Source organism: Ovis canadensis, chromosome 14 (assembly GCF_042477335.2).
Source record: "Ovis canadensis isolate MfBH-ARS-UI-01 breed Bighorn chromosome 14, ARS-UI_OviCan_v2, whole genome shotgun sequence".
Lineage (NCBI taxonomy): Eukaryota > Metazoa > Chordata > Mammalia > Artiodactyla > Bovidae > Ovis > Ovis canadensis.
This window is the reverse complement of record NC_091258.1, coordinates 63,335,739-63,350,457: the sequence shown is the minus strand read 5'-3', so window position 1 is coordinate 63,350,457 and position 14,719 is coordinate 63,335,739. Positions and strand designations below refer to the sequence as shown.

At 54.4% G+C, this 14,719-nt stretch overlaps 1 protein-coding gene across 1 annotated transcript; it reads right to left on the bottom strand.

Annotated features, from left to right (window-relative positions):
• Positions 1 to 94: 94 nt before the first annotated feature.
• On the bottom strand, positions 95 to 13,863 carry CYP2S1 (cytochrome P450 family 2 subfamily S member 1). Its single transcript, XM_069550809.1, has 9 exons — positions 13,467 to 13,863; positions 12,061 to 12,226; positions 9,645 to 9,794; positions 8,734 to 8,894; positions 8,424 to 8,603; positions 5,970 to 6,111; positions 4,303 to 4,490; positions 1,498 to 1,639; positions 95 to 1,404 (listed from the first exon to the last, which is right to left on the bottom strand). Exons 1-9 carry the CDS (start codon positions 13,638 to 13,640, stop codon positions 1,223 to 1,225), a joined length of 1,485 nt encoding a protein of 494 aa, XP_069406910.1. The 5' UTR covers positions 13,641 to 13,863; the 3' UTR covers positions 95 to 1,222.
• Between the last annotated feature and the right edge of the window lie 856 nt (positions 13,864 to 14,719).

The window sequence follows — 14,719 nt, the reverse complement described above, 5'->3', positions numbered from 1 at the left end:
GGCGGGGGCCATGTTTTTCAGTTCCCGCCTAGCCTCGAGGGAGGGGTGGACCACCGTCCCCACCCCTTACTCACAATGATGGACACTGTCACACTCAGAGTAGGCCCAGCCTCGGGGCCAGAAACAAACTTTTATTGCAAAATGGGGACCTTCCAAGTGGCAAGGACGTCAGAACTGGCCTCTTCCCTGACACAGTGAACTGGAATCTGGCTCCTTCCATGGGGTCTAGCTGGGGCTGTGACACAGTCAGGGCGGTGGGTCAGTGCATGTGCTGGGGGGCGGCGAGGGGCGAGCCTGAGAGGCTAGGGCTTCCCTGGAGGCTCAGTGGCAAAGAACCTACCTGCCCATGCAAGAGACGTAAGAGACATGGGTTCAATCCCTGATATAAGCTGGTGTGTGTGTGTGTGTGTGTGTGTGTGTGCGGGCGCACGCTACCCTGGCCTGGGGGTCCACGTGTGTCCAACTTTACCTGGTTCCCAGGCTTGTGTGCACAATTGTCCACTGGGGTGTGTCTGTATTTGGGGGCATCTGAGGATCAGGGTACCTGCAAAGGGAATGCCCTTGGCTGAAGGTGGCCCTCGAGGCTGTGTTGTGTCTTAGCAGGGAGATATCCAGCAGTCAGGTGGTGCCACACACACGTGGGCTGGCTGTGTCCTTTGACAGCTGGGGGCCTGTGGATGGCAACAGTCTTATACCTGGATCGCAGTAGGGTCACCAAGGGACATACCTCTCTGAGGACATGTGTGTGGTGATATGACCCAGCCTGGGGTCTCTGCTCCAGGTTCCCAGAGACGGTGGCACCAGTAAATTTGATGCACTCAGAGGGCATGTGGGCCATAAACACTGTGGCCATCTCCGTGAATTGTAACAGCAGCAGCTGAATGCCCATGTGTGGGCTGGGAGTCCAGGGTGGTTGTGCTGTGTGTTGAGTTGGTGGGTTATCTGGGTATGTGGTTGTGATTTCAGATGGGCTGAATTTCTGTCTTTAGAAAGCAGTGTGGCGCAGTTACCTTATGGTTCTCGTGGGTGTGTCCGGGTGCTGATAACCCTGCGGATGTGGAGGCTGAACACACATGTGTGAATATTCACCTACACAGGTGTGAATGAGGCTGCCCTAGACGCATGGCTCTGGAGACACAGCCATGTCCATGCCCACCGTTGAGGCTGCCACCCTTCCAAGGCTGTCATCCAGTCCACACAGCAGGTGGCGGTGGGATGGAGGTCAGCGGGGCCGGAATCGCAGCTGGAAGGCTCGGGGGATGTTGAAAAGGCCACTGATGGCCGGCTGGAGGCTCAGGGCGCCTGGCGGGCATGGGCCCTCCAGCGAGAAGGCCTGCAGGATGGCGGTGAACAGGAGGAAGAGTTCGGTCCGAGCCAGGCCCTCCCCGAGGCAGACGCGCTTACCTGGAGGGAAGAGAGAGGTGGCACTGGGTCAGCCGCCCTCCCCGCCAGGCACAGGGGGACCGGTGAGTGGGCAGGGGCGGCCCCAGAAGATACCTAAGGAGAAGGGCAGGAATGCCTCGTGCTTCTTGAACTTCCCATCCGCATCCAGGAATCGGCCTGGGTTGAACTCCTCGGGTTCTTTGAAGACCGCGGGGTCATGCAGGATGGAGCCGAGAAGGGGGAAGACCTCTGTGCCCTGTGGTGGTGGTAGTCACTCAGCCACGTCCGACTCTTTGCGAACCCATAGACTGTAGCCCGCCAGGTTCTGCCGTCCATGGCATTCTCCAGGCAAGAATACTGGAGTGGGTTGCCGTTTCCTACTCCAAGGGAATCTTCCTGACCCAGGGATTTCCCGCACTGCAGGCAGATTCTTTACCATCTGAGCCACCAGGGGAGGTCATAACAAAGCTACAAATATCCAGACTCCCCTGGTGGCCCAGTGGCTAAGAATCTGCTTTCCAACTCAGGGAACACTTGGGGAATGAAGACCCTGCATGCCGAGGGGCAACTAGAGAAGTCTATACGCGGTAACGAAGACCCAGCACAGCGCCCCCCAACCCCGCCCTCCCTCCAAAATTCTGGCCCCTAAGCTCTTGGAAAACAGTGGGGACATAAAAAAATATAAAAAACACCCCAAACTACAAATATCCCTCACCCCCAAGGTTTTCAGTTCCTGAGGGCAGAGCACAGCAGTCTGGAGTCTGGGGAAACTGACTCACAAAACATAGCGGCATCATGTTTACTGAGTACTTTTACGGATCAGGCATCTTATTAAGTATTACATATATTACCTCATATATACTATATACACATATTATACTTACAAAGACACACAAACTCACTAAATCTTTTTAACAAGTCTGCAGGTATGTATGAGTGCTCAGGCGTATCTGACTCTTTGCGACCCCATGGACTATAGCCGGCCAGGCTCCTCTGTCCATGGGATTTTCCCAGCAAGAGTACTGGAGTGGGTTGCCGTTTCCTTCTTCATTTAACAAGTCCAGGGAACAGTTACTAATATGATCCCTATTTTAGAGATGGGGGACTTCCCTGGCAGTCCAATGGCTAAGACTCTGTGCTTCAACTGCAGGGGACATGGGTTCCATCCTTGGTCAGGGAACTATTAATAGTTGCAAGTTGCGTAACCAAAAAAAAAAAGATGGGAAAACAAAGGCTCAGAGATCTTAAGCAACTTGCTTGAGGCAACATCTGGACATGGCTAGGCAGAGCTTATTATTTTTACATTTGTTATTATACCTTGAGGGTATGCTGTGATTAAGCTGTGGCTATCCTAAGCCTCTTAGCTCAGAGTCCAGCTTTCTGCCACTATGGTCTTCTGAAGGTGAAGGGTGGGTGGGTGAGGGCTGTCCGTGAAGGCATCCCCCTGCTCGGGTTTGGGGAGAGGGGCAGCCCCTTCAGCTGAGATCATAGTCTCCATGTTCCCAAGACTATGGTGGAGGGTGAACGAAGGTCGGGAATCTGAGGAGGAAGTGAGGGACCTCCTTTACTGAAGACACTGGCTACTGGGGCTCTGAATTGGGAAGGTTGAGTGAGCACTGAGGAGAAGGTCATACTGTCGCTGTTCAGAAAAGAGATTAAAAAAAAGAGAAAGACAGATAGCAATGGTTAAAGCATAGGCTCTGGGCTTAAATCCTACCCCTATTGCTCGCAGGCTGGGTGAGCTTGGCAAATCTAACCTCTCAAGGCTCAGTTTCCTCATCTGTAAAGTGGGCATGATAAAGCTATAGTGTTGCTCTGAAGGTTAAATAAGGTAATACGTGCAAAGCATTTAGAATAATATCTGGCACAGAGCAGGCCCTTGATCACTGATGCCTGTAACTGCTGTTGCCATTATCGTATGGTTATTGTAGCTGCAATGGTCGTTGCTTTACCAATAGTTGCTGCTGTGGGGTACTTAGGAGCCCCACTTCCTGCACAGCTCATTTGGTGTTCTGGGGTTTTTCTTTTTGGCCATGCCGCATGGCATGTGGGACCTTACTTCCCCGACCAGGGATTGAGCCTGTGCCCCCTGCATTGGAAGTTTGGGGGTCTTAACCACTGAACCACTGGGGAAGTCTCTCATTTGGTATTTCACAAGCCTCATTTCACAGATTCCTTACAATCTCAAATTGATAATATTATTGTTTCCGATTTAGTAGAGAAGTAGATGGAGGGCGAAGTGATTAGCTCCAGGTCTCAGCTAGAAAACAGCAGGACTGGATTCTAACTGCTTTGAGTTGGATTCTACAACAAACTCAAGGAGCAGCTTGCCGGAAAGGCACTTGCGGTTTCCAGGGAGATGTCGCCCCCTGGTGGTGCTAGCTGTGAGTTGCTCTCGAATGAAGGGGCAGGAACTGAGTGTGTAGGTGTGGAGGGAAGGAGAGCCTGATAGCCTTTGCAGCGAGGAGGGGAATGGGGAGAGTGGAGGGGAGAGGTCTCCGTTGGCCCTCAGTTCTCAACTTGCTTCCCTGCCTGTCACCTTATCTGATTGTCTCAGCCACAACTGGAAGGAGGCAGAATAGTGGGGCACAGAGGAGCCTTGTGGGCTGCAGTTTGTGGGGTCGCAAAGAGTCAGACTCCACTTAGCGGCTCAACAACAAAGAATTAGGATCCGTTGGACACACGGGCAAACAGGCTCAGAGACAGCGTCAAAATGCAAGAGAAAATGTACACAGAAGGAAACAGAGGTGCAGAGACAAGGACAGAAAGAGAGGGAGATGTCATCCAGAGACGAGAGAGAGAAGAGGAAGACGAAGACACAGAAAACAGACCAAGAACCAGAAACAAAGACAGCAAGGGACTCGGAGACAAGGCTCGGGGGAGAGAGAGCCACTGGATCTGGCTGACCGGAAAACCTACCTGAGGCAGGGTGTACCCCCGGAAGCGGGTGGTCTTGGTGAGGGCACGGGGTATTCCCATGGGTACCAGTGCCAGCAGCCGCTGCGCCTCGTGCAAAACTGCATCCGTGTAGGGGAGGCGGGCTCGGTCCTCCAGGCTTGGCCCCTGGCCAGCCCCCAGCTCTCGCATCAGCTCCTCCTGCACACGCTCTGCATGCAAGAAGAGGAGAATTGGAGGTCAAAGTCTGGGCGGGGTCCTTTGATCTCCCCTTGGACATCTCACCTTCTTCTTCTTCTTAAAACATTTATTTATTTATTTAGCTGTGCTGCCCAAATCTTAGTTTCCTGACCAGGGATTGAACCCAAGCCCCTGGCAGTGAAAGTGTGGCATCCTAACCACTGGACCACCAGGGAACTCCCATCTTCTTGATCGGCTATGGTTAGGGGTGAGGCTGGCAGGCAGGAAGGGAGAGTCCTCTGGCCTTCCACAGCCCGGACATCCTGTGTGCTGGGCATCACGTCTCTCTTCTTCCAATTCCCGCAACAATCCTGCGGTGGCGGGGGAGTAGCCATTATGTAGCCCCATTTCCCAGATAAGGACACTGAGGCCTGGTGAGCTGAAATCGCAGCTGACTCCATTCCACCAAGGCCACCAGGTCCCAGCTTCCCTGTCATCCCATCCCACTGGCTCGATGGCATTTGATGGAGTGGCCTGCCCCTGAAATGCTGCAGTGCCTTGGGGCACATTCCCAGCCTTCCCTCACCAACACAGCTTCAGGTCTTGCCTGTGCTCTGATAACCCCAGTTTGTTTTTTATCTTCAGTTCTGACCCGGGTTGGATGCCTCCCCCTGGTGGTCCCAGGCTCCTCACACTCAAACTGTCTCCAAATGGGGCTTCCCCAGTGGCTCGGTGGCAAAGAACCCGCCTGTCAATGTAGGAGGCTCAAGTTCGACCCCTGTGTTGGGAAGATCCCCTGGAAGAAGAAATGGCAACCTGTTCCAGTATTCTTGCCTGGAAAATTCCATGGACAGAGGAGCCTGGCGGGCTACAGTCTGCAAAGAGTTGGGCACGACTGAGCAATTGAGCATGAACTCACGGCCTCAGTGTCTCCCCTGAAATAGCTCCTCATCCCTCTGCCCCCATCTCAGAGTGGCCTCATGGCTCGCCCATCCCCTGGCCAGAGTCCTGGGCCTGTCCCTGGACGCCTCCCTCCCTTGTCATCCTCTACCACCTGCCTACCAGGCCCCCTCTTCCCTCCTCACAGCCTGGCGCAGCCCTGTTCTCTCCCACCCAGGTCCCTGCCCTGGCTCCACCCTGACTTCCTGGCGTCCTCTTTCACACTCTACAACCTACTTCTTCATGACAGACCAAAACATTTTTCTAAAATGCTAATTTGACCTTGCCCTCCCCTGCTCAACAGCTCTCCATGGCTCCCCACTGCTCAGGGTGAGGCGTACAATGTACCACCAAGGCAGCAAGGCCGGAGACATCTCCTGCCTCCTTTCTCATTTCACTGTGCCTCAAGCTGCAGCCGGCAGTCCCCAAACTTCCCGCTCCTCAGACACCCTGGATGTCTGGGCCCATTCTCATCTCCATGCTCTGGCTCAGACTGCCCACTCTCCTGAACATTCTTCTTCTCGAGCCCTCCCTCCTGTTCCCAGGGCCCGGCTGGTGGAGAAGGCTCCTACCTTGGACCTGAGGGTATTTCAGCAGGAGCAGCAGGGTGTAGCGGATCGTGGTGCTGACGGTCACCGTCCCGGCGAACAGCAGATACACGACCGTCATCAGCAGGTTCTTGGCGGTGAATTCTGTGTTTGGGTCTTGCTTCTCCTGGGAGAAACCAAGCAGAGGGACTCAGACAACGCAGCCTGTGGGCATTAGAGATCCAGCACAGCCACGTTTAGGGTATAGGGCAGCAAGTGAAAAGCTTTGTCAGGGAGTTTAAATAAAATGCATGGGCAAGTCGGGTCTTGACATTACTTCTGTTGGCTTGAAATGGTTTAAAAATGAAAGAGTGGCTGCGATTAAGAAAACGCAAACAGAAAATGACAAGTGTTGATGAGGATGTGGAGAAACCGGAACCCCTATCACCAAGGGGACACAGAAAGGGTGCAGCAGGGACTTCCCTGGTGGCCCGGTGGTTAAGAATCTGACTGCCAACTCGGTAAACATGGGTTTGATCCCCGGTCCGGGAAGATTCCACATGCTGCAGGGCAACGAAGTCTGTGCGCCACAACCACTGAGCCCACACTCCTAAAGCCCGTGCTCCACAACAAGAGAAGCCACCGCAGTGAGAAGCCCGTGTTCCACAAAGAAAAGTAGCCCCTGCTCACCGCAACTAGAGAAAGCTCAAGCGCAGCAATGAAGGCCCAGTGCAGCCACACACAAAAAGGGCAGGGTGCAGCTATTATGGTAAATGGTATAGACTGCTGTACCTCCAAAACTACAAACAGGATTACCATGTGATCCAGCAATTCCACTTCTGGGGATTTATTCAAAAGAGTAGAAAGCAAGAAAAATAATAGAAAGCAGGATGTTCATGTTCATCGCAGCATTATTCACACACTGGCCAAAAGGTGGAAGTAATCCAAGTGTCCACTGATGGATGAATGGATAAAGAAAATGTGCTATATTTATACAATTCAGCCTTAATAAGGAGGGAAATCTTGTCACGAGGTAGAGCGATAATGAATCCTGAGGACGTTATGCTAAATGAGATAAGCCACAAAAGGACAAACACTGGTGGCTCAGACGGTAAATCATCCGCCTGCAATGTAGGAGACCTGGGTCTGATCCCTGGGTCAGGAAGCTCCCCTGGAGAAGGGAATGGCTACCCACTCCAGTATTTTTGTCTGGAGAACTGCATGGACAAAGGAGCCCTGCAGGCTATAGTCCATGGGGTCACAAAGATTCGGACACAATTTAGCTACTAACACACACACATGAGGTGCCTAGAGTAGTCAAATTCATAGAGACAAAATGTAGAAGGGGGTGGCTGGGGGCTGGAGGAGGGAAGAAGGGGGAGCTGTCTTTTAACGAGTACAGAATTTCAGTTTTGCGGTTGAAAAGAGTGATGGGTGGTGATGATGTAATTAATATCTAACACTACTAAACTGTATATTTCTTTTTTTTTTTTGACCATGCCACAGTTTGTGGGCTCCTAGTTCCCTGACCAGGAATCGAACTCAGTCCCTTGGCAGCAAAAGCGTGGAGTCCCAACAACTGGACCATCAGAGAACTTCCGAATTTTTTACATTTTAATTTTTTACGGAAGTCTGGTTGATTTATGATGTTTCCAAGATACAGCAGAGTTATACAGATGGTATACAGAATGTATAGAGATTCAGTTATACACACATAACTGAATTATACTACATATATTCTTTTTCAAACTCTTCCATTATGGGTTATTATAAGACATTAAATATACTTCCCTGTACTATACAGTAGGTCCTTGTTTATCTATTTTATATACAGTAATATCTGTTCATCTCAAATATAATTAAATCTTTTTAATTCAAAAAATGAAAGGAAATGGGAATTCCCTGGCAGTTCAGTGGTTAGGGCTCCATACTTTCACTGCTGAGGGCCTGGGTTCAATTCCCAGTCAGAGAACTAAGATCCCACAAACTGAGTGGCATGGCCAAAAAATAAAAAAGTAGGGCCACAGAGTTAAGAAAAAAATTCCTCTCTCTCCATGAACAGGGTGGCTGCATGTATTCAAAGACTGTGGCCCTGAATATCTCCCTTAATTGCAAAGTGTGTACAATTAAAAACTAGTTATTTCCACAGGGGTCATCATAATGTGAAATTTCCCATATGCTGGTTGTTCTCACTTAATTAATAAAAAGGACTTTCTTAGTGTGATTTGCAATCGCAAGGTTTCGTAAGTAAACCATTGTAATTAATAGGAACTGTGCTGTGTGGGCGGGGGGAAGTGACAGTGAGGGTTGACAGCAGCGAGTCAAGGGGCTTGAGGCCTGGGCAGGGGGCTGAGGTTGGAGGGAGGACAAGATGCAAGGGACTCAGCCCTGCATTCACAGAGGGACGTGCAGAGAGAAAGAGGGAGGCTGACAGAGCGTCCCAGCTACACCACCCGGGTGGGGGCCGGCCAGGAGGCCCCCAACCCCAACCTTACCCACCTTTGCCATCTTCAGCAGGAAGGCGTCCATGAGGTCGCGTGCAGGGCCTGCGGCGCCCAGGCTGCCCTCGTGCTGCCCCACCTGCTGGGCAGCGAAGGCGGCCACGGTGCCCAAGTGGCCAAGGAGCTGCGTGTGGGGGCCTGGGAGGCACTGTAGGAACCGGGAGAACATCTCGTAGGTCTGCAGGGAGAACGACAGCTGTTTTCCCGGGGGCCCTGCACCAGGGCAGAGGGGCAGGTGGACAGGGCGCTCTGGGGTTACCTGGAAGACCTTTGGGGAAGGTGGCCGGAGAGGGGTCCCAGCCACTCACCTGGCCCCACGGGGAGCTGACAGCCACAGCAATGCCGCCAGCCGCCCGGACCACGGCCTGGAACTCCTCACTGTCGTAGGGGAGGCGGAGGTCGAAGACGAGGGAGCAGATGATGTTGCAGGTGGCCTGGGCCAGCAGCAGGGAGGGGTCAAACAGCTGTCCTGGGGAGGGGGCACAGTGGGGAGGCCGTGATGGAGACAGGCAGAGTGGAACTGGCTTGGGCAGAGCTGGTCCGCAGATGGAAGAGGGGCCCGACACCACCAGAAATAGGCACAGAGGGAGACAGAGACAGCCGACTGAGACAGAGAGAGATAGGGAGGCAGAGTCAGCGAAAGAGAGATGCTGAGAGTCAGACTGGGGAAGAGAGTCAGACATGGGACTTCCCTGGGGGGCCAGGGGCTAAGAGTCTGCACTCTCACTGCAGGGGGCGAGGGTTCAACCCCTAATCAGAGAACTAGATCCCACGTGCCACTTGGCTTGGCTTGGCCAAGGGGAAAAAGAGAGAGAGAGTTAGAGAGAGAGAGACTTACAGGAGAGAATAACAGAAAAATAGAGAAAGGTGGCCCAGTGGTAAAGAATCCACCTTCCAGGTCGGGAGATGAAGGAGATGTGGGTTTGATCCCTGGGTCCGGAAGATCTATTAGAGGAGGCTGTGGCAACCTGCTCCAGTATTCTTGCCTGGAGGATCCCATGGACGGAGGAGTCTGGCGGGCTACAGTCCATGGGGTCGCAAAGAGTCTGACACGACTGAGCAACTGAGCACACAGAGAAAAAGAAGAGGCAGAAAGAGTGAAGTGACAGCTCTCAGGGAGATAGCAGGGTGGACGGAGGCGGAGGAAGACAGAGGTGGAGTAAACAGAGCCCCCAGCCTGGCCCCGAAGTTCCTGCCATAGTCTGGTGGCCCTGCTGACCTTTTGTCCCCTGGAGAGCCTCCACCAGACATCGGGCCTCCGCCTGGATCAGCTCCTCGCCTTCTCGCTTCCCCATGCCCAGGTCCCGCAGGGCCAGTGTGGTGAACTTCCTCAGCTGCCTCCATCGCTCCCCGTTGGAGAAGAACACCCCTGCAGAGACAGCTAGGCTCAAGGAGGGACCGGCCCTCCCCCTGATCCCCAGGACTCCTCCCTTCCTCCCAGGGAGGTGCCCTGTCCTGGGTCCATATGAGCCTAGTCCAGGGAGGAGGACTCAGGAGGTGCTCCATCAGTGCCAAACCCTGCGTCAGAGGCTGACCTCCTGGAGAGTCATTAACGGGAATTATCCAGACTCGTGTCTGGATAGTTCACCGAGGTGAATGAAGATGACTTCCTTTCTTCTCTCTATCCACCTTTTTATTCCTCTATTCACCCACCCATCCATTTATCCTTCCTTCCTCTTCCTCTTTCTCCCTCCCTCCCACCCTTCTATCCATCTATCTTAACATTTATACAGGTCTTCTCAGCTGGCCCTAGCGGTAAAGAACCTGTCTGCCAATCCAGGACATAAAAGAGAGGCGGGTTGGGGTTGGGAAGATCCCCTGGAGAAGGAAATGGCAATCCACTCCAGTATTCTTTCCTGGAGAATCCCATGGCCAGAGGACAGAGGAGCCTGGCGGGCTACAGTCTATAGGGTTCCAAAGAGTCGGACATGACTGAAGCGACTTAGCACGCATGCGCGGGCACTGGGTCCAGGGAGGCAGGAGGGAGGAATTGCACTGTTTTCCTCTTTATCCAGGAGACTTGCTCTGGACACACACTTCCCTGCTCTGAGCTGTTTCCACTTGTAGAATGTCAGCCCACAGTGGCCTCCTGGATGCCTCCTTCTGGATGTCCCCTGCCCACCCATCCCTCCACTGGGCCCCACACTGACCTCAGCATCTCTCCTTGGCTCAGCCACGGAGCATCCCATTCCCTGCCCAGAGTCCTGTGTTCCTCTCCCGACCACCTCCCCTCCCCACTCCACGGCCCCAGCTCTGGTCCAGCCCTGGTCCAGGCCAAGCCCCTCTCTGGACTCCCACACAGGAACCAGAGGACCTTTTTAACTCTGACTCTGTTCTTTTCCAGGAAAACCCAAAGTCTGGCTTGACTCAGGCTCTGCATGATCAGGCTCCGCAGACGTCTCCAGCTTTGTTCCGCATGCACTCACACTGGCCTTTTCTCACTTCCTCAAAGGTGTCAGCATGTCCCCTCTGCCTCTGCCCCTGCTGTTCCCTCTGTCTGGACCACTCACCTCTTCCTCCTCACTGAACTAACTCCACTCAGCCTGGAGGTCTCAGCTTAAATGTCACCCTCTCTAGGAAGCCTTCCCTGACTCCTTCTATTCTCCCCTCAACTCTCTCTGCTCCTGTGGCCAGTAAAGGTCCCCTCTGTCCTGCTTTCAGGACAGTGCATGCATGATCAGTCATGTTTGACCCTTTGCAACCCCATGGACTGTAGCCCTTCAGGCTCTTCTGTCCAGGAAATTATTTTCCAGGCAAGAATACTGGGTTGCCATTTCCTCCGCCAGGGGATCTTCCCAACCCAGGAATCGAACCCGAGTCTCTGGCAGCTCCTGTATTGGCAGGGGGGTTCTTTACCACTAGCGCCACCTGGCTTTGGAAGTCTAGTCTCTCCCTCCATCTCACACAGCTCATCACTTCCACAGTAAAACATGTCATTACATTTGCTACTGCTGTGTTCCCAGTACCCAGCCAGGTGTAATGAAAAGGTGTCAGTCGATGAACGCATGCTTACCTCACCTCCGTGCTTTTGTAGGTGCTGGGCTCTCTGCCTGGAGCACTGTTCCCCTAATCCTATGAGTCTCAGCTCAGACTCTCCCCATCTTTCGGGAAGGCCTCCTGGACAGGCTGGGCCAGGCGCCTCCTCCGATTCCATCAGTCCCAGGGCTTCCCGCAGGCCAGCCCTGACCTCTCTGGCCTGTCACTATCAGGCGACAGGTCTGTCTGCTCCTGACCTGTGCGGTCCGGGAGAGCAGGGCTGAGGCTGTTTACTCACGGCTGTGTTCCCTGGAGCACCCAGCACTGGCCTCCTGCTTTCAATCTTAACACAGAGGCTCGTTTGTACATTTGAGAGTTTGCCCACTAATTCCCAGTGTCTCAAATGCTCTCCGTTTTCCTCCCAACCCTGTGGCTTCCCCTGGAGCAGTAATAACTACTACAACCAGATAACTAATGAGTGCTGACTTTGAGCAAACTTCAGTACCATTAGGTAATAGGCACTGTTATCATCCCATTTTACAAATGAGGAATCAGAGGCCCAGAGACCCTGAACCACGCACAGATGACCACAGGCCAATAAATGGTGGCAGGCTCTGAGTGAAGGGACCCAGCAGCCTCCAGCTCCCCTGGTGACTCACCGTGGCTATCGAAGGTCCTGTCCAGCGTTGCCACCATCCCCCGCCCGCTGAACTCCTCGGCCTGACCTCCCAGGGCCTCCTGCACAGCCTCATGCCCAACCAGGACCACCACGCGCCGCCAGGGTCCCAGGTACACGGTGAACACCGGTCCGTACTTCTTACTCAGCTGGGAGCAGGGAGGAGAAGCGTGAGTGATGTGGGGCAGGCTGCTGCCTCTCAAAGTCTATGTGTCTCCATTGCGACCCCTTGTCTCTGGATGAACCACCTAAGAGGAACCCCTTCTGCTTCTGCCTCACCCCAAACGGAAATAGTCCCTTTGGGAGATTCAGTTCTTGTTTTGTACCAGGCTCCCAGCCTCCCGCCCCCAAAAGCTCTCCTTCCCCAAACTCCATCACCCAACACACTCTCTTGTCCCCATCCCCTTACTCTGCAGAGCCCTAACTTCTGACGCCAGGAAGACCCAAGACCCACCATTACTTCCACAACTCAGACACATAGCGGCAAAAATGGGCACGGATGATAACAGTGGGCTTTCTTAATCCCCGCACCCCCAAAAAACTAACCACTCCTTTGAGTCACTGCTAAATCCTCAAATTCTGGGAGCAGATATCACCAAGCACCAGCACTCTCTCTCTCCAAACAAGACGGATACTGGCCTTGCAGGTATGGAGGACCCCAGAATGGGGAACCTCTGGCCTTTCCTCACTTCCCCCCCACCCTGAAAAGGTTGGGGCCACCCCAGCCTTCTTTCTCTCCCCCCCTTTCTCCTTCCCAGGAGCTTCTGGCTCCCTCCTAGCTGAGTTCCATGTATTCCCCTCCCCTCCCCCCCACCCGTCTCCAGCCCGTATCCCCATCAGTCCCGGCAGACAGATTCCTGGAATCCTCCAGCCTCCAACTCCCCCGCGTGAGGGGCGGGGGGTGGGGTGGGGTGGAACACCTTCTTTTCACTCTCTGCTCCCTCCTCAGGAGACTCACCTGTGATTCCCCGCTACCTCTCCCAGTGGGACAAGCCACCACGGTCTCTTCTGCTTGAGATCTCTTGTCTCAGCTCCGGTTCCCTGCACCCCGCTGCAACCTTCCTAGGATTCTCCCAGTCTCTCTAACCCGGGACCCCTGCCACTCTGGATCTTGCTTCCGACCCCTCACACCCTCTCCAGGATTCTCTGCCTCTCCTAGCGCCATCCCCACCCTAGCCTCCTTTCTCACCGTCACTCCCCCAACTATCTCAGCCCGGGACCCTTACTCCCACCCCATCCCGGGGAATCCGTAGCCCCTTCGCCTGCATCCTCTAGGATACTCAAGGGCCTCTCTGCGTGGTCTCCCGGTTTGGGGTCCCCTCGCGTCTCTTGGCTCTGGCACCCCTCTCACCCCCTCTCCTCTAGCCGGGACGTCACGCGGCCGCTCACCCGCAGGAGCCCCAGGTAGAGCGCCCCCGGCCGGAGTTGCAGCAGGTTGCCCAGCAGCGGCAGAGGCGTGGGCCCCGGGGGCAGGTGGCCTCGGGCCCAGGTCGCAGGCAGCACCAGCGTCACCACCAGGAGGAGAAGCAGCAGCAGCAGCGCCCAGGTGCCTGCCGCCTCCATCTCTGCAGGTCTGCGGCTTCTCCGGTTCTCAGAAGCCCCACGCGGCCCGGCCCGTCGGGGGCGGGTGCGGGGCGGCTCCCTCCCTCCCCGCCGGAATCCGCCCGAGGGAGGCGGGGCCGGAGCCTCTCCCGTTGCGTGCGGGCGGGATTCTCTCCCCGCCGCCGGATTTCTTTCTCCCAGACGCCTGCCTCCGCCTGGTGTCGGGGAGACACTCCTCAACGGTCCTAGGTCCCCCAGGTTCGAGGGGGCGGAGACCGCTCCCCGCCCCCCAGGTAGGGCGTGGACCCACGGGAGGAACCTGCAAGCCGGAGACTTTGGCCGCCTCCTGGAGGCCACACCCCAGTGCCTGGCGGCGACCCCGGGCCGACCTCCCCAGCTCCTGCCTCCTTCCTCACTGTTATCTGAGTGTCTGTGCTCGCGTGCTGGCTTGTGTGGTGGGTCTGAGCCGGTTTCCTCCAGCATCTTACATCTTCACCATGAACTAAGACGGGGAACGGGACCTTTAACAATATATAAAATACATAATCAACAAGGACCCACTGTATAGCACAGGGAACTATGCTCAGTATCTTTTAATAACCTGTAATGGATGGCAGCACCCACTCGATGGACGTGAGTTTGAGTGAACTCCGGGAGTTGGTGATGGACAGGGAGGCCTGGCGCGCTGCAGTTCATGGGGTAGCAGAGTCGGACATGACTGAGCGACTGAACTAAACTGAACTGAACTGAATGGAAAGGAAGCTGAAAAAGGAAAAAAAAAGTATATATATATATATATATATATATATATATATATACACACACACACACACACACATGTACATATATATTTGGGCTTCCCTGGTGGCTCAGACAGTAAATAATCCGACTGCAAGGAGAGCTCAGGGAGACCTGGGTTCGATCCCTGGGTCGGGAAGATCCCCTGGAGGAGGGTATGGCAACCCGCTCCAGTATTCTTGCCTGAGAAATCCCATGGACAGAGGAGCCTGACGGGCTACAGTCCACGGGGTTGCAAAGAGTCAGACACAACTGAGCGACTAAGACAGCACAGCGCAAGTGCGCGCGTGTGCGCACACACA

Coding starts and splice junctions, on each gene's coding strand:
- CYP2S1 (XM_069550809.1), bottom strand. CDS start 13,640: ATGGAGGCGGCAGGCACCTGGGCGCTGCTGCTGCTGCTTCTCCTCCTG. Junction 6,112..8,423: donor TCCTGCTGAAGATGGCAAAG/GTGGGTAAGGTT, acceptor GGTTTCTCCCAG/GAGAAGCAAGACCCAAACAC. Junction 1,405..1,497: donor ATTCCTGCCCTTCTCCTTAG/GTATCTTCTGGG, acceptor TCTTCCCTCCAG/GTAAGCGCGTCTGCCTCGGG.